The sequence below is a fragment of the Arachis duranensis genome, chromosome 6 (genome assembly GCF_000817695.3).
Source record: "Arachis duranensis cultivar V14167 chromosome 6, aradu.V14167.gnm2.J7QH, whole genome shotgun sequence".
Classification (NCBI taxonomy): domain Eukaryota; kingdom Viridiplantae; phylum Streptophyta; class Magnoliopsida; order Fabales; family Fabaceae; genus Arachis; species Arachis duranensis.
The window spans coordinates 347,904-369,218 of record NC_029777.3 but is presented as its reverse complement, the minus strand read 5'-3'; the positions used below and the strand labels follow the sequence as shown (position 1 = coordinate 369,218).

Below are 21,315 nucleotides of genomic sequence, written 5' to 3'. Positions count from 1 at the left end.
AGTACTTTCTGGATATTATAACATGGATTATGAAAAATGCTCCCTCATCTTTTAAATGATAAACGGAAACTATGTTGAATTGTAGTTCAGATCGTAATCCCTGAAAGCTCTAATTTACGATACAGGCGAATAAACATCGTTCACACAACATAAAGAAGAACGACCATAACCAACGACAGAAATCAGAGAAATTGAGGAACATATTTTACATATACAGTCCTTCTGGCACCCCTTCTTTCTTCTTGAACATCACTTTATCCTTTGCCTTCTTAAAGTCGGCATGTGTTACCTACAAAACCAGGAGGAATGATATAAAACAAAAGGAACATAGACAATGGCATCCAAATAATTCAACAAATTTCACACAAAATCATGTACACGTTACTACTGGAATGAAATGATCAATCATATTGCATATAGGTCGAAATCAATAATTTGCTAAATTCTAATTTGACCTTGTTTGTTTCCAAACAGGAGATATACAGGGTATGGAAATCGTAGAGGTCCGAACGATAAGTACCATTCCCTAAAAATTTTACAGAATTGCATTGTTTTAGCCAATAACTGAAAACATAAAAGAATATGATTCGAACCTTCATTCGGCGCTCTCGTAGAGCAAGTAAGCCAGCTTCAGTGCATATTGCTTTTATATCAGCCCCTGAAAACTCATCCTTAGTCATAACAAATTCTTCTAAGTTCACATCATCAGCTAATGTCATCCTTGATGTGTGTATCTACATGAAAACCAGTAGAAGACCTTTTAGTCATGTGATTAAGCAAAATATGCCTATTAAAATATATATATATAACATGGAATCATCAGAAACAGCATTTCGGTTGTTGCTATCACAAAATTAGTCATCATGCCTACCTGGAAAATGCGTCTCCTGGTTTTGATGTCAGGGAGGGGAAACTCTATTTTCCTGTCTATTCGACCAGGTCTCAACAGAGCTGGATCAAGGCTTTCAATTCTGTTGGTTGCAAGGATCACCTTTACATCTCCTCTTGAATCAAAACCATCTAACTGATTAAGAAGCTCCAACATAGTCCTTTGAATTTCGCGTTCTCCACCTGAGTGAGCATCATACCTGCAGAGTGTGTTAAAATATTAATAAGCAACGGTAATGCAGGATAAGAGTCATAAGCAGGTCTCCACAATATACTCTTCCACTAGTTTATATCCTCCCCCCAATCTTCCCCAGAAAAGACACACAGATAAAATTTGACCAGTCATTGACTCCAACAGTTAATGTAAAGCTTTTAATTGTACTTCAGTTTTTAATTGGATCAACAGTTTAACAATATCATATGCTTGAGAAGAACAGGACAGTCAATGCTATGTCAACTAACTTGTGCACAATGAGTGTGTTGGATTCAGTGTCTTGCAATTGCCCTAAAACAATATTTTATACAGAGTAGGCTTTTTAGTATCCTCAAAGGGAATGGCGTGCATTATTACATAGCTAACTTTTAATGACTTAACTATACCTTCCGTGTCTATGCGAGGATCATCCAAGGATGGCTGATCCATTTTCTATATTCTCTTCCATTGTGTGTATGTGTGTGTCTATATATATATATATATTAACAAGATGAAAATAATTCCAAGAAGATCCACCATGTAAACTCAACAACTGCATCAATTTCATCAATGAATACAATTGAAGGGGAGAGATCATCAGCTACCCGGAAAAGTTCCCTCACAAGTTTTGGACCATCTCCCAAGTATTTTTGTATTAATTCACTACCAACAACTCTTAAAAATGTTGCTGATGTTGAGTTTGCAACAGCCTGAAAGAAGAAGAGACTTCGTGTTAGAGCCAACAGCCTATGCATGGCACTTGTGCAGAAAGGAAGAAAGAAGAAAAAAAGAGAGGGGTGGGAAGAGTACGGGAAAGGTAGGACAATAAGACATAGATTAGTCGGTATTCAACAAATGAAACTAGTACTTTTTAACTGAGTTATAGAGTTAATTCTATCTCAGTGACCCAATAAGAAACAAAGATAAATGGCCACCTTTGCAAGCAAGGTCTTTCCAGTTCCAGGTTCTCCATATAAAATGACCCCCTTAGGTGGTTTGATACCAATGTCTTCGTACAGTTCAGGATGCGTGAGAGGAAGCTCAACTGCTTCTTTAATTTCCTGTATCTGGGCATCTAAACCACCAATGTCAGCGTAGGATTCCAAAGGAGCTTTCTCAACCTTCATGACTGAGACCATTGGATCAACTTCATCTTGAAGAAGCCCAACAACAGATAGAACCTGATAAAATGGCAAACATGTTAGGATAATCATTGTATCACCAGCATTTAACTATATCAACCATATAAGAAGCAAAGACTAATTCTAATTCATTTACACAAACAACCATCGTGCCAATGCCTACATTACTCCGAATCATTAATTTCCCCTGCTAGCTATTCAGAATTTATATCATCTTTGTTGGTGATTTAATCGAGTCATGCTGATTAAAGATACTAGAAACTATACACATCTGTCCCTGTGGTATGAACTGTTACGAGGTAAAAAGACACTTAACAATTTTTTTAAAACTAATAATACCTCCCAAAATTGTGTAATTGTGCATTAATGATTCAACAAGCAGCATTTTCCATGAAAATATTAGTACTTTAAGTCTGGAAAGGTTTTATCATATCCACACAATCCAAACACCAAACCCTAATTTCTTCCATCACTCAATCAAACCTCAACAAATAAAGCACAAATCAACATCATATAAAAAGTAATAGACTAAGAGAAACAAAACCCTACCTTGTTATGCATCAAGATGGCGCAACCGGGTTCAAGCTGATCCTTATCGACAAAAGACAAGATTCCAACATAGTACTCAGGGCCAACCGATGACGAAACGATTGCATGATTCTCATCGATGAGCTCCTCCAAGTTTCCAACGGACATGGGCGAACCGCGAAGGTCATCGACCTTGGATCGGTCCTCTTCAGCCTTCTCCTCTTGCGGCTTCAGTCGCTCCTGGTTGGCCACGAACTCCTCCTCCATCAGAAGGTAGTCCTTAATCCTCTCCAGCTTCAGCAGCCTCAGCTTGCACTTCGAAACCGGCGTCACCGTCGGAAGCCGCGCCGCCGCCTCGGGCCCCTTCTGCTTCCGCTGTTTCCTGCCAACGCGAGCTGGCGGCGCCGCCGGCTCGAACTTCTTGTCCTTCTTGTCGCCGCTGTCTGGCTTCCTGTCCCCCGGCATGCCCTGCCGGTTGAGACCGCCCGGAGTTCCCTGACCCATGATCGGTGAGTTTTGGGGAAAAAGTGTAGAGAGAGAAAGTGTGAATGTGAAGATAGTGAGAAAAAGAAAGAATTTATTTATTACATGAAAAATATCTTTTTTTAAAGGAAAAAAGATCTTTTAAAAAAAATGTAAATTACAACTTCTCAAAAAATATATTTTTATTTTTCTAGTGCTTTTATTTCTACTATTAGAAATTTGTCAAATACGTTAAAAAATAAAAGAAAAATCTTTAAAGTGCATCAAAATGTCTTTTTAATTGAACAAAATAAAAAAAATCTAAAAACATGAAGAACGTAGTTCGAAAATACATTGATTAGGATTAAATTAAATTGCATTAAATCTAAATAAAGTAGTAAAATATCTTTGTTAGGATCAAAGGACCTTTGAAATTGAAAACAAAAATGCTGAAATGTAAAGTTAAGCAAAGAAAATTAAAGTTGCTTGAAAGGTAAATTTTCAAGAAAAGTAAAGGTTATAGAAAACGTAAATGAAAATGTAAAAACAATGAAAGGAATCCTACAAAAAAATGATTTGAAGCAGACTCAGTAAGTCACCAGTAGGGGTGTACATGGGCCGGGCTACATCGGATTTGGCTTAACCCAGGCCTGACCCGAAATATAGACCGGGCCTAAATTTTAGACCATAACCTGATCCTAGACCCGATGAAACCTACGCACTTTCGTGTCGGGTGAAAACCGGGTTTTTAGTATGTAAAAATCACCTAATCTCCAACTATTATTTCACAATTCACACAGTAAAATTCACTTAAAAAAATATAACAAGAACTAACCCTTCTTTAAAATTAAGGTATAACCATAATCAATACTAATATTGTCTAATAACATCAAATATTTAAATCAATACAAATAACACAATATTATGCATTAGTCTAAAGTCTTATGCATTTTAAACATAAAACATTAACTTATAATCTTATAATGACTCATAACACAAAATATTAATGTTTACAATATTTAAATTACACATAAGAATAACCATCATCCATCACTAATAACACAAAACATTAATTGTGTATAATGACCAGGCTATCGGACCGAGTTCAGGCTACCCGAGTTATGGTTCGGACCTGACCCAAAATAATAACCGAATCTATTTTTGAAACCCTTACCCGGCCCTAAACCCAATGAAATCACACTAAATTAGCTCCTAAAGTAGTCGGGGCCGGGGCGGACCAGGCCATGTACACCCCTAGTCGCCAGGACGGATGTGAGTGTGCATGAATTTTTTCTGAAGTCAAGTTCCAAACCTGGTTCCTTTTCAACCTCCTACTTATTTATAGAAATCTTCGACTAATCATATTCAAACATAACACCCACGTGCATCAATTCTTGAATAACTATTCCCTCTCCTTTTGCCTAACATAAGTAACTGTTTCAAAACTTGAGTTCTTCGATTAAGTATATGAACCAGTTCCTCGACTAAATACATCAACTGGCTGTTGCTTCACATTTTTTGTCACAACCCTTCGAAATATAAACTTATTAAATTTTGAATATAGTTCCTCTTCAAAATTTAATATTTTCGATTAACAGGTGCAAAGATATTTATTAAGAAATTAGAAGTACTAATAGAATAATTCTACATATTTAAGTCTTTTGTGAATCAAATCCAATCAAGTTAAACAATAAAATTTAAAATAATGTTAATCATAATTGAATTTTGTTTTAAATCCATTTAATTGAACTTAATTAATAAAAAGTTTTAAATGTGTAATGTTATTGGTACTTAATAATATAGGTAGTTAATTTTATAACCACATAACTCTTTTTTAGTTTGTCGTTTTGTGAATGATATCAAATTATCTTTTACTCTGAATACTTTCTTAGCACTCTCTTTTAGAATCACTACATTTTGAGTAATATTTTTCTTATATTTTTAAGGCCAAAATGCATATTTAAATCGAATGAAATAAAAAATTACACAAATCAACCAAAAGCAAAAATTATGGATCTCCCAAAAAGATAATTTTATGTAAATCGAATGAGACCTAGTCAATTTACACAATTCAACTATAATTTGAATCAGGTCAATTCGAATTAGTAGTGATGCATATAAATTGAATTTGACCAATTCAAATTATGCATGCATAGAATATACTACTAAATTGAATCACATTGTTTTGAATTATGCATGCAAGGATGTCACTAGTAATTCGAATGAGTCTATTTCAATTTATACATAGAACAGTCTTTATATAATTCGAATTTGGCTTATTCAAATTATCAAGCACCCACATATATAAATATGATGTGAACATGAATTTCTTCCATTAGAGTGAAACACAATGGCTAGTGAGGAGAGTTTTTTAGTGTTTGTGCACTGTAGAGGGTCGATTAAGAAAAAACATGCTCTGGTATTAAGTTTACTAATAAGGATCTCCTCAGTGTTTTTCTGAAATCTACAACGAGATTCGCTAAGTTCCTAAATTCTATAATCCAGAAACTGGGGTTGTAAGGCGTGAAACGGGTTAAGAAGTGATTTTATCGCATTCCGATTTCAATTTTTCAAGATGATGTGAAATACGATTCGTTTGTCATAAGGAGTGACGAGAATTTAGAGGTTCTGTTCTATTGTCGTCGGCAGTTTTCCGAGGTCAGGACACCTGAGCTGTTGGCCAAGTTTGTAGATATAGTCTCTAGCTCAGGTGGTTCGAACCGAAATCCCCAAGCTCCAACAACGATAGCTTTTTCTAGTTCGAGGCCTGTTGGTGCCTCTTCATCCGTGCCTGTGATTGCACCTCAGGCAATGGTGGTTGCTTCCCTGTCCTTTGCAGCTGATCTCAACTGCAGTGGTGACAGAGAAGTTGGTATTATTGATATGGTCCCGGTTTTATTACAGGATGGGACACTGAATGGTATAGATGATGTATTGTCAGATGATGATGACGCTGATGATATGGAGCCGGACATCATTGCTGATGATAGCGGGCATGATATAGCAACGAATAATCCATCTGGGGTTGGTGGAATGTCCAGCTCAGGGACTCAGCAGTACCCCCACACTTTTTATCTTTGGACTTGGATGCCATGAGACAGGAGGGGATTCCTGGCAAACTTGTTGGGTTTAGTGCCAGAGATACACAGGGTACCAGAAGTCTATCAGAGTTTCAGGTTAGTCAACAGTTTCAGGACAAAGAGGAAGCCGTGTTAAGCGTGAAGACCTATAGCATCCGAGGCGAGGTACAATACAAAGTGGTGGAGTCCGATTATTGCAAGTACTTTGGAAAGTGTAAGGAATTTGGCAACGGGTGCACATGTTTGATTAGGATCAGTCTCTGCCAGTGTAGAGGCATTTGGGAGGTAAAACGGTACAATAGACCCCATACTTTTCTGGCCACGTTGATCTCGAGTGATCACAGGAGTCTTGATTATCATGTGATCTCAGCCTTCATACTGCCAATGGTTAGAGCTGATGCAGTTGTAGGTATTAAGGTATTGCTGAATGCGACAGAGGCACATTTTAGGTTTAGACTGACTTATAGGAGGGTTTGGTTGGCTAAGCAGAAGGTCGTGGTATAGATTTATAGAGATTGGGCACGAGTCATACAATGAGTTGCCGTAATGGGTCCTTGGTGTGCAGATGACGATGCCTGGTAGTATTGCAATATTGAGAACGAGTCATGTACGAGTGGGTGGGTAGGTGGACCAGTCGCAAGCCTATTTTCATCGGCTTTTTTGGACATTCCCAACGTATATTGAGGCATTCCGGCATTGCAAGCCATTGGTCAGTATCGCTGAGACCCACCTATACGGCAAATACGGGGGTATGTTGCTAGTTGTGATTGCACAAGACAGAAACTCCAACATCTTGCCTATTGCATTTGCATTTGTGGAGTGTGAGAATGCTGAGTCATGGTCATTTTTTCTATCCCACCTCCGCCAGCACGTGACTCTGCTATCGGGTATTCTGGTGATATCAGATCGACACAACAGTATCAAGGCGGCACTTGAGGCTTCTGACAGAGGTTGGCTACCACCTGTTGCATACCATGCATTATGTATTCAACATGTGGCATCAAATTTTTCCTAACTTTTAAGGGCAAGGATGCACATAGGCTTCTGGTGAATGTGGCACATGCCAAGACTGAGGTTGAATTTGATTACTGATTTGATATTCTACAAACTAAAGACCCTGCCATGTGTGATTGGGCTAACAGGATTGAGTATGCGATGTGGACTCAACATCGGGATAAAGGTAGGAAATTCAGACATATGATGACGAATATCTCCAAGTGTGTGAATTCGATACTGAAGGGAGTGAGGAACCTTCCTGTTTGTTCACTGGTGAAGTCCACGTACGGCAGGTTGGCCGAGCTATTTGTTTGCAACGGGAGAGAGGCAGAGGCTCAACTGAGAATCGGACAGCATTTTAGTCAACACCTAATGAAGGCTACAGAGGATAATCTAAAGATATCAAGGTGTTTCACAGTAACTTTGTATGACAGAGATAATTCTGAGTTTACTGTCACCGAGACCATGCCTACTGGGTCCTTCTCACTTGGTAGTTACAAAGTGTCACTCAGGATACAGACATGTGATTGCGGATATTTTTAGGCACTTCATTATCCATATTTTCATGTCTTAGCATGTTGTGCGTATTCACGGTTCACTTGGCATCCCTATGTGCATCAGGTGTATCACCTTAGCTCGGTGTCCAGCATGATGGGATTCACCCCTCCGGTCCCTGAGGGTTTTTGGCCACCGTAATGGACTCACATTCATACGGGATTCCTCCAAGAGGCGTACGACTGAAGGGCGTCCCAGGACCACCAGGATTCGGACTACCATGGACGAGGCTGACCCGAACAGGCCAAAGAGATGTGGACTATGCAAACAGTCAGAACACACACGTAGGACGTGTCCACAGGGCGGTGTCACCACGGGTACCAGAGTCGATGTTTAGTCGTTAGTTTCATATTTTCATTTAAGTATGTTAAGATTTCCACTAATCCAAAAACTCGTGAGATGGGCCTGGGTCTGCCATGACATCAAATCGAAGGACATGATCTGCCCGGTCGTCTCAATGAAGGTGCCAAAATTACAAGCTGTATGAGAACCACCGATCACCACCTCTGCCATCCTTCGACATCAAGAATTTGATGTCGAGTGCGGCTCGTGGTTGAGGCTGTACTCCACCAAACTGTAGTAACACCCGATCTATCTGGTGCCGCTCGATCACAGTAAAATAGATCAACGTTGTCACGGACCTCCATAATACCGTATGCTAAGGCTCCAATATCTCTGGATGCACAATCTGAACTACATCATGAGAGCTATACGGCATCCAAATGAACTGTGAATTGAAGTAGTTATCAAACGTCACCATTAAATATACATTGTTGCCAACATAAGAGACATTTAATCTAGATAGAGTGGTTGAAATACTCACATCCCCAACCTGTAAGAGGTCTATCCTGAGCCTCTAACTCGCAACTCGAGGTCCCTTCTCGCCCGCTGTAGGGTTGTGACCTAACCACCTGCAACCCAAACACAGGTTATCACTAAATGAAGTTAACACAAAAAAATTGTGACAAATATAGCGTTTGAATAGAATACTGCCTCGAGGCCACTCATATTCAGCGGGTCTGAATTCAAGGAACCACCAGAAGATCCATGACTGAAGCAGCTATAATAGTCTGGCTAACTTCACAACATGTCTGTTCGCCGCACGACATAGACACTGGTATAACCATGACAGAGCAGCTGATCCCCAACTGTACCTACCCATGTCCTCAAGCCTCGCTACGTATGGCAGGCACCAAATGTGAATGCAAGTCCGGACTTGTCGCCAAATAGCTGAGTGTCCAACAGCATTATGATATAGGCCCGGGCATACCTCCTAACAGTGGCCTCATCGGCACCATCAGAAAGATCTCCGAATGTGTCTTGAAACCAATTGCATCTCACCGTGAACTTGTCGATGCAATTCGCAAGAGGCAAAATAGCCAGCAGCTCCTCGAACCACGCCCAAGCTGGGCGACCACCCTCGATGTATCGCTCAAAATCTGTCAGGCAACCACTGACATAATGTCCATCAATCGGCAGCCCTAACTAGTACGCCACATCTTGCAGTGTAATCGTACACTCCCCGAACGACATATGAAACGTGTTCGTCTCCGGACGCCATCACTTGACGAATGCACTAACCAGCGGCTCATCCAACCTAAACCAAGTTTCGTTCAACCTCACAAGATGGTATAAACCGGCCATCTGCAAGTACGAAACGATCCTCTCCTCCAGACGCATACCCTGCTGTTGTCACATGCTCGTAATACATCGGTGGGACTGCATAAAGAACGTAACAGGTTATCTCTCAACTCATAACATATTTATATAACACATCAACTAACGCATATCTTAATCTAAAAAATACAACTTGTACACAACCAAATAATGTTACACATTAAAATGCAAAATAACATCACATATATACATCAAACTAAGACCTAATAAAAAAATATTTTCTTAAAAATAGTATAACATTAACATAAAAATTTACTTCAATTACTACTATTCATGTTAACAAAAAAAAATCCTAATCTAAATAAATTTCACTCCGCATTATCTTTATTACTCATACTCATCTACTTATTTGTAATCAGTATCCACATTAAAAATTGATCCGTCGAACGTCTAGAAACTAATAAACCACTAATATAACCACTCTATCTAACTTAACAACTGTAAATAATGAATAACATTATAAGAAACAAAAAACAAAAATATAAAAGTAACACATTAAATTCTATTTTAAAAAAAAGTGCGCACTAATCTCTTCATTGATGACACTAGCTATATAGGCGACTCCATCCAAACGATAAAGCCGGTCCGGGTTATCCCCCATTAGCGGAATATGATGTTGAACACTTTATTAGAGTCGTAGAAAAGACTTTTCTCTGAAATTTGGTGGGGCAGTGGTTTAGAATTGTAGTTCGAATGAGTTCAATTCAAACTCTATTTATAGGAAAAGCTTTAGTAATTTGAATGAGTGTGATTCGAATTACCTTGGGCTGCCTATACTATGGGTAAATTGAAACAGCCTGTTTCAAATTACCATGTACATCAAACCATGGGCAATTCAAATTTGGTTGATTTGAATTAGTGTGGCTCACATGCATGTATTAATTTAGTAGTATTTTCCATGCATGCATAATTCGAATCGGTCAAATTCGATTTATATGCATCACTACTAATTCGAATTGGCCTGATTCAAATTAGTGTTGGGTAGTGTAATTCGAATAGGACTCATTCGAATTACATAAGAATGTCCGAAAAATATATGTAACGTTTTTGCTTTTAGTTTATTTGTATAATTTTTGTCTCTATTTGATTTAATTGTGTATTTTGCTCTATTTTTAATTAGGAGAACTAATTTCTTTTGCAATTAATTAATAATTTTGTTTAGATAATATCAAGCTTTTGAAAACGGAATTGGGTTATTAAATCAGTAAAATTAAAAATTTAAAAATTTAAAGATTCAACTGAAATTTAATTAAAATTAAATTAGATATAATATAATAATATATTTATATATAATATATATATATATTTTAATTTTTATTATTTTAAATTGATTAACTATTAAAAAATAATAAATTAACTGATTCTTTAATTAATTTTTTTTATTCTTTGACCGATTTATTGTCTCTAATTTTTTATTTGTACCGAATTAATTTACTACTCGATTTTTGTTAATCCAATTGAACTAATAAGCTCAGTTCGATCCTCAGAACCACCATGATGATATATGTTGGTCCTCTTTAGTCTTTAATTCTAGTGGATGATATTGGGGACACTACAGTACTCAAATATATATGGACTTGGACATACGTAGTTCAATTCACTGTTTATAAAGACCTACCTTGACCATGTATTTATGTGCGTGTACAATGCATTTACCATAACTAGAGTCTGCTTTATAATATTTTCCATGCACATTTTTATAATAGGATATGTAATCTATTTATTTGATAAAATATCTAAAATGAGAAAAGAAAAAAGGTAAAATAAAATAAGAGAGTGATAGATAGAGTGAGGCAGGGAGCGACATAGAAAGAGAGGTAGGTGATGGTTAATTACTTGACTAGTTGACATGTGACTGTGTGAGGCTCCAATTCAATTCTACCATTGAATTGGAGTGACTCGTGCCTACTACCACCTGCCCTGTGTCAGTGCTAAGGTAGTAAATGTAACACGGTCCCTGTTCCAATCTTCAGGTACCTTCATTCAAAACTTCACCAAACCCCCCTTTCTATTTACTCAATAAAGAAATCTTATCTTGCATTGTTTTGAATTATTTCAGCAAATTAATTAATGTATTGATTTGCACTGGTGAATGGTGATGGTCTTAAATTTGATATTGAAGCATGCACCGGTACCCTACCTATTCTATATAGCTGGGTATTTAATATAAAGCCTATTAGATTATTATTCTCTCACTCATGAAATTCAAACTCTCGAATTCAAATATTAATTACAAAGTTTCAAGTCAAGAAGAATCAAATAAGTTGATCCCTAGAAATTAGGAAGAGTAATCGGGAGACTAATATGATGTTTCGAGGGAGATGAACATATATACAAGCTGTCGGAGTAGTCTTAAATGAACAGTAGTAGCTAGTAAGCTAGCCATCATCACCGGGATTTTCTTCACTGAGTGGGACCATTGACCTTCAAAATCTCCGATTAATATTATTGGTGTTGGATGGTATTTGGTATATACTAATAAATAAAATTCATGTCACAAGTTATTTTAATTATAATAACGTTAGAGACAAAAATAATAGATAGGTAAATTTTGGTTATATTTTGTTAAATTTTGTTTGCTATCAAATGTTTATTATAATAATTAATAATGATTAATTGCACACATATCTTTGTCATTCCCTTTATCACTAGTCAAACAACATAATTGTACGTGTTCGATGTTCGATCGGCTATTGGTACATGACTTGATTTTTTTTTTTAGACTTTTTAATGATATCTTCTCTCTCAATAGACCAAAAATTAATAGACTTGCCTATCTTATTTGCACATTAAACATGTTTTAACCAAAATCTTAATCTTAATTACTTGGGTTAGACCTCCAAGAAGTAAATAATTTTAATTAATTATCGTTACATTGTCGGTGTGCTAATACGAAGTGCTTTTTGTTTTTTCTAAAGAACAAAATCAGAAGAGGTAAGATTCTCGTTAAATTTGTCAACATATTTTTTTGTTATTTTTTATTATAAAAATAATAATCTTCACTTTTCGTTCAAAAAGTAAAATATATCATAATATTAAGCGTATTAATAAATAAAATTTTTTTGGGACAAAATGTTTTTAGTAGTTTTAGATATTATTTGACAAACATAAATATTAAAATATTTTTAATAAATAAATTTTTATTAATTCATACATGCAAATTCTAAAAAATACGAATGCAAAATATATTAATTTATGTGTATAAAAAATTTTGATAAATATAGATACAAATTATATATTTTTTGTGTGTAAATTTTTTTATAAATATGGCATATATAAATTATTGCTAACTAATTATTGATCAAAAATAATAATATTTACTGATTATTTAGTATTATTGTAAATAAATATATGCATAAATAGTGTAATTTTTAAAAAGATGGAGATTTATGTGCAATTATTTTAAAGTTGATAATTAAAAACTATTAAATAATTTGAATTTTTTATTAATTTATTAGATAATTTTTTATCATCAACCACATATGAAAATAAGTATAAGTAAGCTTTTCTTTTTATCATTAATAAATACTCTTTATAATTAATTGGGTTAATTTACTAGTTCGCTTAAATAAGTGTTGTGAGTTTGAATCTTGTTTTATACATGCAATAAATTATTGGTTAGGAGCAAATTCTTAAAAATAGAGCTCTGTTCCTTAATAAATTAGTCTTTAATCTATTGGGTTAGTGGATACGAGAAAAACCCAAAAAAAAAAAGAAAAAAATACTCTTTATAATACTAATTTAATTCGCGGGACCCTTATTGTTAAGGGATCACATTGCATAGTGTACATTGCAATATTGCAAGAAGAATGTGGGAGCTTTCTTAGAACAAGATGGTTTCAATTGCATGCCTTTTAGTTAACTTCTGTTATAGTATTATTTAAATCACTGTTATGTCTGTGTTCATTTATCTTCCCTCTTTAAAAATGAAGGTACTGCATACATATTGATTAATACACTACATATATGAAAAGCCGAAAAACACAGAAATTAAAGATAGAAGTTGCTAAGCTAGCAACCACTTATATATGATAATGGTGAGTAACATGCATGGACGTAAAAAAACGTAAATTAATTAATTAATTAAGGACATACATATATAGAGCGCAAATAAAGTACGACACAGATACATAATAATGCAACACTAGATTACAACACTAACATACACTAATAAGGTACGTAAACTCAAACAAAAACATTCAAGGATCATAGCATCATATTCATGTGTTTAAGGGAAAGGAACAACACCGGTGCCAGTACCGCCACCTAGGCCGCCGCCGAGACCACCGCCGAGACCACCACCACCACCCATAGTACCGCCGAGTCCACCAAATCCACCCATCCCGGTGGGAAGGCCACCACCACCACCACCACCAAGACCACCACCGAGACCACCACCGTATCCTGCGCCTATTCCAGCAGCGCCACCTCCAAAGGGGAGTCCGTTGTTGCCAATCCCGGAATAACCACCAATACCGCCGAAGGTGACGACGTTCTTCTGGTCATTGAGGCCAGCATCGCTTGGGACGTTTCTGCTTGCACTTGCTGTGGCGACAGCAAGAAGAAGAAGAAGAAGAGACACAAAACAGCACCTAGCCATAACTTCTTCTGTCTTACTCTAAGATAGATGTGTGTACTAAGAGTGCTTGGAGTGTCCTTTTTAAAGGCAAAAAGCTAAGTGTCTTTGCCAAAAGGGGTAGTTGTGAATGGTAAATGACGACTTTAATATCTCTGTAAACGCCTTTGCTGTCATCCAAACCATTATATATTATTAAAAGATGACTTATTTATTACTTTTTGACCTTTTAGATCTAGAGTTTTAATACCATATTATGATACCACTCATCCCAAAAGCTTCAGCTGATAAAAAAAGGTGACACTAATACTTATATCTCTAATACTCCATAAACTTTTATTATACATGTTATACAAATATTCCATTAACTCCTCGTACTTTCTCTTAATTAAATACTCACCAACTGTATCAACGCATTTTTATATGCCAAATCAGTTGAATACCAACCCCTTAATCTCTTCTCTCATTCCTTCAATTTAATCCTTTTGCCCTATCTCCATCACTTTTCTAACCACTTTTGCTAAATCTCTTTTTCTTCCATCACCATCACATTCTTTCTGCTACGTATTTTTTTATTTTTCGTTTACACAACAAATTCAAAAGTTTGTGCTTTAATTTGTTTGTCTTAATCACGTATTTCCTTTCCGTACATTTTCTACTCACTCTTTTTTGTTTTGTTTTTATTTTTTTTTGTTGCAATAACTTTAACGGTAGTCTTTTTATCATTAGAAATGTAGTCTTCTTTTCCAATATATTATCATATGATATTCTTAATTGCTCCATTGAAAACCCGAATTCCCAAGTCACTGAATATTGGATTCCACATATTATATAAGCTATCAAAAACATAAATAAATAAAATTAAACTTCATTTAAGCTATCCTTTCGTTGAAAAAATGGAGTTGTTCATTCTGATTTTGTTCTTCGTGAAAGTCATGCATGAATAATGGTCTCTTTCACATGAAATTCTAACCTGATTATAATGAGTTTGAATTTGAATTTTTAAATTTGATTATTTACCTTAAACGTATTTGATTATAAATAGAGTTCGTAATATGATTTTGGAATGTATTTTATTATAATCTAATTATAGTATTATACCATCAACTTTGATTTTGATGATTTAAGAATTTGTATAAGTAAAAAAATATAGTGACTAATTTTAGTGATAAATTTTAGTATATATTTATATTTAAGTATATATATGTTGATTAATTTATTTTTAATGTATATTTTATATTTTAATATATATTTTATATTAATAAATAATTTAATATATATACATAACATGATTGATATTATATACAGATTAAATTATTCAACTATTTCAGATATATGTGTATATACTCTATTTTGTAATTTTTAGAAATATTAGGTTCAACGTTTTCTTATTAATATTAATTAATAATATTATTTTAGGTTAATATTTTATTTTTATATTATTAAAACTTAAAATTTAGTTTTTAGCATCTAGGATTGGTTAAATATTAATAAAAAGTAATAGCTTTTATCAGTCATATACATTGAGTCATATACATTGTTCATGACTTCATGTATTTTTTCCAATTGAACATACATGTGTGTATATAAAAGGGTAAACCACTAATATCGTTTTTTTTTATATGGTAACAAAAGTACTCTTATTTTTGTTTACGACAACAATATTTTTAAAATATTTAATGTTAAATACATATTTTAAAAATGTGATTTAAAAATTGAATTTTAATGCCATTTTTAACAAACATATTAAAAAAATAAAACATTTTTATTCTTAGAGTTTGTTGATTTGACGCTGATTATATCCTTTTATAATTTATTTTTTCAACGGTCAATATTACATTTAAGAAATGAAAAAAATAATTCTAGAGATTAAATTTTGATATTTTAAAATAATTATTCAAATATTTTTTTATAAAATTTTGAATATAATATCTGAATAGTTTACCAAATATAAAAGTTATTTACAACTTATAATAAATAATATTCTTTTTATTTATTTGTGTTGTAATTTAAAATATTTTGAAACTATTTTTATCAATCACGATTTATGATTCTTTAAGAAATTTTTTGTCGTTATCAAGAGTAATTATTATTTTTGACAACGTTCCCAAAATAGGGATAATTTTAATTATTTATTTTCTATATAAAACTATAAATATGGCTGCTGCTTTTTTATTTTCAAAATTATTCTAGAGTAATTATATCATAAAAGCACATCCTCGATGAAGAGGTCATTTATTTGTGAGTAGATGAAAAAAAAGGAAATTTTTTAAGATTAAATTATATTTTGTGGCTAAGACTATACGTTGCGTTTAAATTTAAAACTTTTAAATTTGATCACTAGTTTAAATGCATAAAGAAGTATAGGGAATTAATAGAGTATCTGTACAATGTGTATAATAGGGTTTAGAAATGTTCAATTCAGTAAGATATCAGATATTTATTATCCCTAGTACCTGAATAATTATTCTAGATAGTATGAGTGTATTGTGTTTGAGAAATTAGTAATATTTTATCAAGATGTTCATTTTTTAATTTATATTGGGCCAAATAAACAATTCATTGTACACATTATACAAATACTCCATTGACCTCCTAACGGAATTCTGTATGTATATATGTAAGAAAGGTTTTATTTTAAAATTCGGACAGGTCAAATTAACTCTGAAATAAAATTTAACTTATTACAAAAAAAATTACAAAGTCAAATCTAATAAAATATTATCCTTTAAAATTAGACTTATTCTGAGAGTTATTTGAAACGGATGGATTTGGATCTAAGTGTGAGGTCTAAACTTCTTTTAGAGTAGCGTTTCTCGTCTTTTGATGTTGGGATAGATGCAGCCATCCGAGTTTCTCATGAGGAGGTGCAAAATAGTACTTGTAAGGGATTTCGATACTTAAATTTAGTATGAATTTTAGACAAGTTTTTGATAGATTGGGTTCGAATTATACCTAAAGGTGTCACAATATTTATAAGTATAGATGTGGAGTCAATAACCATTTTTTAGAGTAAAAAGGTGGTGGATAATTATTTTCCTTTGGTTAGAGAGATTGTTAAGATCTCCTTTCTAGAGGAATAAGAGAAACCGTAGGAGTTGGTTACTTATTTAGATAAGTAGATTTGCACTTGTATCATTGTGACCGACCTCTACGAGGTTAGATGGGAGCCGATTCACCTGATGTCTGTGAATTGGGCTTTATTCATTTTGGATATGACTAAGTAGTGGGTCAATGTATGAACAGTGTCCTTACTTGAGGCTAAACTTCATTATTGGATCAAATTTAAACATTTTTAGAGGTCGAGCTAGATCTCTATCACATTGGATAAATCGTCTTTCTTAAGTTAAGTCGGGTATTTGATGTGTTTATAGAATAGAAACATCGAGTCCTTTCGTAATTATTTGCACATTTTTTTCGATTACTTTAGTAACCGTGCACATCATTAAATGAAAAGGTGATTTGACTGTTTTACCCCTAAAATTTTATATATAATCAATCCATTTTCTATTTTTTTTGGCTTCTTTTTTTAAAAATTTTTTTTCCTCCTTCCTTTTCAAGTCTTTTCATTTTTCTTATTATGGTCCCATTAAGATTTTTCTGTCTTAGTATATTCCGTTACTTAATCTTTTATCAAAGTTGGTTCTTCCTTCTTCATTTTTATTTCCTACAACTATGTTTCTTGTTGGATGATGTGTTTCTGATATTATCATTTTTTATGTTTTTACAAAAATAATTTCTTGTAGTAATCTTTTAGGTTGTTCTTCTTTCTTCTTTCTTTGAAAGTTATTCCACTGTTTATGAATTTATATTGAATGTGGGCTTTGTTTCGTGCCCTAAAATGGTGTTGTTTTTTATTCTGATAACAACATCATTTCAAATTTTAGTAAAATGTGTAACTCTCCTTCTAACAAAATATATTGCTTAAATCACGATATTTCTATTAAAAAAAAGATTACGTAACTTTTCTTAATATTAACTATTTAATACTAAACTTTTACATTACTAACTCGTTTTCGATTTTAGAAAAAAGCCAATAAATTTTGTCTTTATTTTTTAATAATCGTCCATCAAAGATCTCTAAATAATATTATTCATATAATTATTAATAATATATTATAGTTATTCAAATTAACAATAAATACAAGCCTAGCCCCTTTGAAGAAAAACAGAAATTTTAACTAAAAAAAAGCAAGAAAAAAATAAATTCTAACAATAATAACTTATCGCAGTTAAACTCTTCTATACATCTGAAGTTTCGTAATAAGTCTTTACATCTGTAACTAAAAGGGTGGAAAATTTGGATAAAAACAAACCACTCATTTTCAGTAGAGAATGAGAATGCCATAAAAACAAAAAATAAATGTACATAACTCACATATCTTTTGAGAATAATTTTTTTTATTAAATCTTTAAAATTCTGAGTCTTATTTTACATGATTTAACAGTTTTTTTCAAATTATATTATTTTAAAATAATATTTAGTTACATTAATCAATCCTCAGTTATATCTGTCCTCAATTACCTCAATTCGGTCACATTTATAAACTAATAAATACAAGTAAGGTACATAATACAAACGTACAAACAATTTATATAAATCAAATAGTAAAAGATTTCACAGATAACATAACTCAACAATAGAAGGCATAACCAAGCAATTCATACAAATACATATTATGAATAAAAAATCAGATTTTCTATCCGCCTGACTAAGATCTACAAGATAGCCATTACTTGTTCAAACCAACAATCTCTGTGGGATCGATCTGCACTCACCTGAGGTATTACTTGAACGACCCGGTGCACTTGCCGGTCTATCTGTGCAAATATTGCGGAGCCAGTTTCGCACACCAAATTTTTGGCGCTGTTGCCAGAGATTGTCCGGATTTGACAAACTACCAGATTATCTTATTGCTTAGATTAGGTACTTTTTATTTACTTTTATTTGTGTCTTTTGTTTTCTTTTTCAAAATTTTTTTTAAAAATCTATCTGTTTTTTGTCTTTTGTTTGAGTCTAGTATCAGTTCTTAATTTTGGTGTTCTTTGTGTGTCTTTATTTTCTTTAAATTTTCGAAAATTAAAAAGAGTGTTCTTTTTGGTATTCAAGTTGTTTTTGTTTTTTTTCTTTGTTTGGTCTTAAAATTTTTAAGTTTGGTGTCTTTTGATTATTTTTTTTTAATTTTCGAAAAAGCTAGTGTCTTTGATTTAAAAATTTTAAGTTTAGTGTGTTTTAGTTGTTTTTCTCTTTCTTCATTAATTCAAAAAAAAATATATTTTTTATCTTTATTAAAAAATTTCAAAAATCTTGTTTCTTTTTATTTTGATTTAAAATTTTTTAAAGTTCGGTATTTTCTTGTTAATAAAGTCAAAATTCAAATCTTATCTTTTTAAATCTTTTCAAATCTTTTCTTTTAATTTGATTATTTTCTATTTTATATTTCTTTTAAATTTTAAAATTCAAAATTTTTTCAAATCTTTATCTTACCTTATCTTAATTTTAAATTTCAAAATCAAATCTTTTCAATTCTTAACTTATCTTGTTGACTTTTCTTTTCCAATTTTAAATAAAAAAATTTAAAATCAAATCTTTTTCAATTCTTTTATCTTATCTTATTTTCAAATCTTTCTTAATTAGTTACTTGTTTTCTCTTCTACATTTTTTAAAACTTCCTAACTAATTTATCTCTCTTCTTTTCTGAAAATCACACTAAAATTTTCAAATCTTTTTAATTCAATTAATAATTAAAATAAAAACAAAAATATTTTAATTATAGTTTACCTTTTTACTTTTCAATTTTCGAATTTCTCTACCCTTTTATTCAAATTCTTCATCTCATTCCTTTATCTTCATTCTTCTTTCTTCTTCACATCTCACAAGGAGTTCTATATACTTTGATATAAAAACTCCCATTTTCTTTCTTTTCCTTATTTATGAGTAGGAACAGAGATAAAGAACCTCTCTTTGATCCTAATTCTGAACCTGAGAGGACCCTAAGGAAGCGTTTACAACAAGTTAAAGCACAATACTCCGGAAGAGACCTCGCAAAATTTTTCGAACAAGAAATTGAAAGTACAAACATGGCAGCCGAACAGAATAATGAAGGAGATGTAAGGAAGGTTCTTGGTAACTTTACTGCACCCACTTCTAACTTCTATGGGAGAAGTATATCTATACCTGCCATTAGAGCAAATAACTCTGAGGTTAAGCCTCAGTTAGTTAGTCTTTCTGATGTAACAGAATTGTAAATTTTATGGACTTCCACTGGAAGATCCAGATCAATTTCTATCTGAATTCTTACAAATTTGTGACACTGTTAAGACCAATGGATTAAATTCTGAGATCTTCAGGCTTATGCTTTTTCTTTTTGCTGTTAGAGACAAAGCTAAGATATGATTGGATTTTCAACCTAACGAAATCCTAAACTCTTGAAAAATGTTGGACAATACTTTTTTGGCCAAATTTTTTCCACCTCAAAAGATTAGCAAGCTATACGAAAATATTAATTATACAAAAATATTCAATTTGAGACATACTATTATCTTTATGCTTAAATAGATATAAACTTAAATCATATGGTGTGAATACATGTTTGCAATAATATTCAATTTTCTTAAACGTATTTTCAACATAATGAGATTGAAATAATATCAAATTAGCACTTTTTCTTATTATCTTTATTCTGAGAATAATATTTATAACACCCATATCCTTTATATTAAATTGACGAGAAGATAAAAACTTTTTAGTTTCATCTACCTTTTTTAAGCATGTTCAAAATATTAAGAAATTATCAATATATACACAAACAATAACACCAACATTATTATTAAATTTGCTATATATGTATTTATCAGATCTATTAAAAATCTTAACTTCATCAATTTTTTTTATGTCATTATTTTAAAACTTGCTTTAAATAATAAAGAAATTTGAAAAACTTACATAACTTATTCTTGTTACCTTTTATCATGCAACCTTTGAGTTGATTTATGTAAATTTTTTTATCAAGATCTTCATTTAGAAACGTAATTTTTACATTCATTTGATGTACAACAAATTTAAATCTAAATACAATAATAAATAAAACTCTAATAGATACAGTTCTAATAACTAGAATATATGTATTAAAATAATCTGTATTTTTTTGTTGTTTGTTAACTTTTAACTATTAATCTAGCTTTATATTTATCCATACTACCCATCCAGCTTTAATT

General features: G+C 32.6%; 2 protein-coding genes across 2 annotated transcripts; both read right to left on the bottom strand.

The window, feature by feature from the left end:
* Window positions 1-27: 27 nt before the first annotated feature.
* Window positions 28-3,320, bottom strand: LOC107491691 (26S proteasome regulatory subunit 4 homolog A). Its single transcript, XM_016112587.3, has 7 exons — window positions 2,773-3,320; window positions 2,017-2,262; window positions 1,633-1,791; window positions 1,422-1,432; window positions 872-1,088; window positions 594-734; window positions 28-289 (listed from the first exon to the last, which is right to left on the bottom strand). Exons 1-7 carry the CDS (start codon window positions 3,253-3,255, stop codon window positions 206-208), a joined length of 1,341 nt encoding a protein of 446 aa, XP_015968073.1. The 5' UTR covers window positions 3,256-3,320; the 3' UTR covers window positions 28-205.
* Window positions 3,321-13,574: 10,254 nt separating this feature from the next.
* On the bottom strand, window positions 13,575-14,196 carry LOC107491661 (glycine-rich protein 23). The gene has a single exon (XM_016112544.3). It carries the CDS (start codon window positions 14,119-14,121, stop codon window positions 13,750-13,752), a length of 372 nt encoding a protein of 123 aa, XP_015968030.1. The 5' UTR covers window positions 14,122-14,196; the 3' UTR covers window positions 13,575-13,749.
* Between the last annotated feature and the right edge of the window lie 7,119 nt (window positions 14,197-21,315).

Excerpts from the sequence above, each read along its gene's own strand:
- LOC107491691 (XM_016112587.3), bottom strand. The coding sequence starts at position 3,255 with ATGGGTCAGGGAACTCCGGGCGGTCTCAACCGGCAGGGCATGCCGGGG. Across the intron at positions 1,792-2,016 it reads GAAAGACCTTGCTTGCAAAG|GCTGTTGCAAACTCAACATC; the intron begins GTGGCCATTTAT and ends TTCTTCTTTCAG. Across the intron at positions 735-871 it reads CCAGGAGACGCATTTTCCAG|ATACACACATCAAGGATGAC; the intron begins GTAGGCATGATG and ends GTTTTCATGTAG.
- LOC107491661 (XM_016112544.3), bottom strand. The coding sequence starts at position 14,121 with ATGGCTAGGTGCTGTTTTGTGTCTCTTCTTCTTCTTCTTCTTGCTGTC.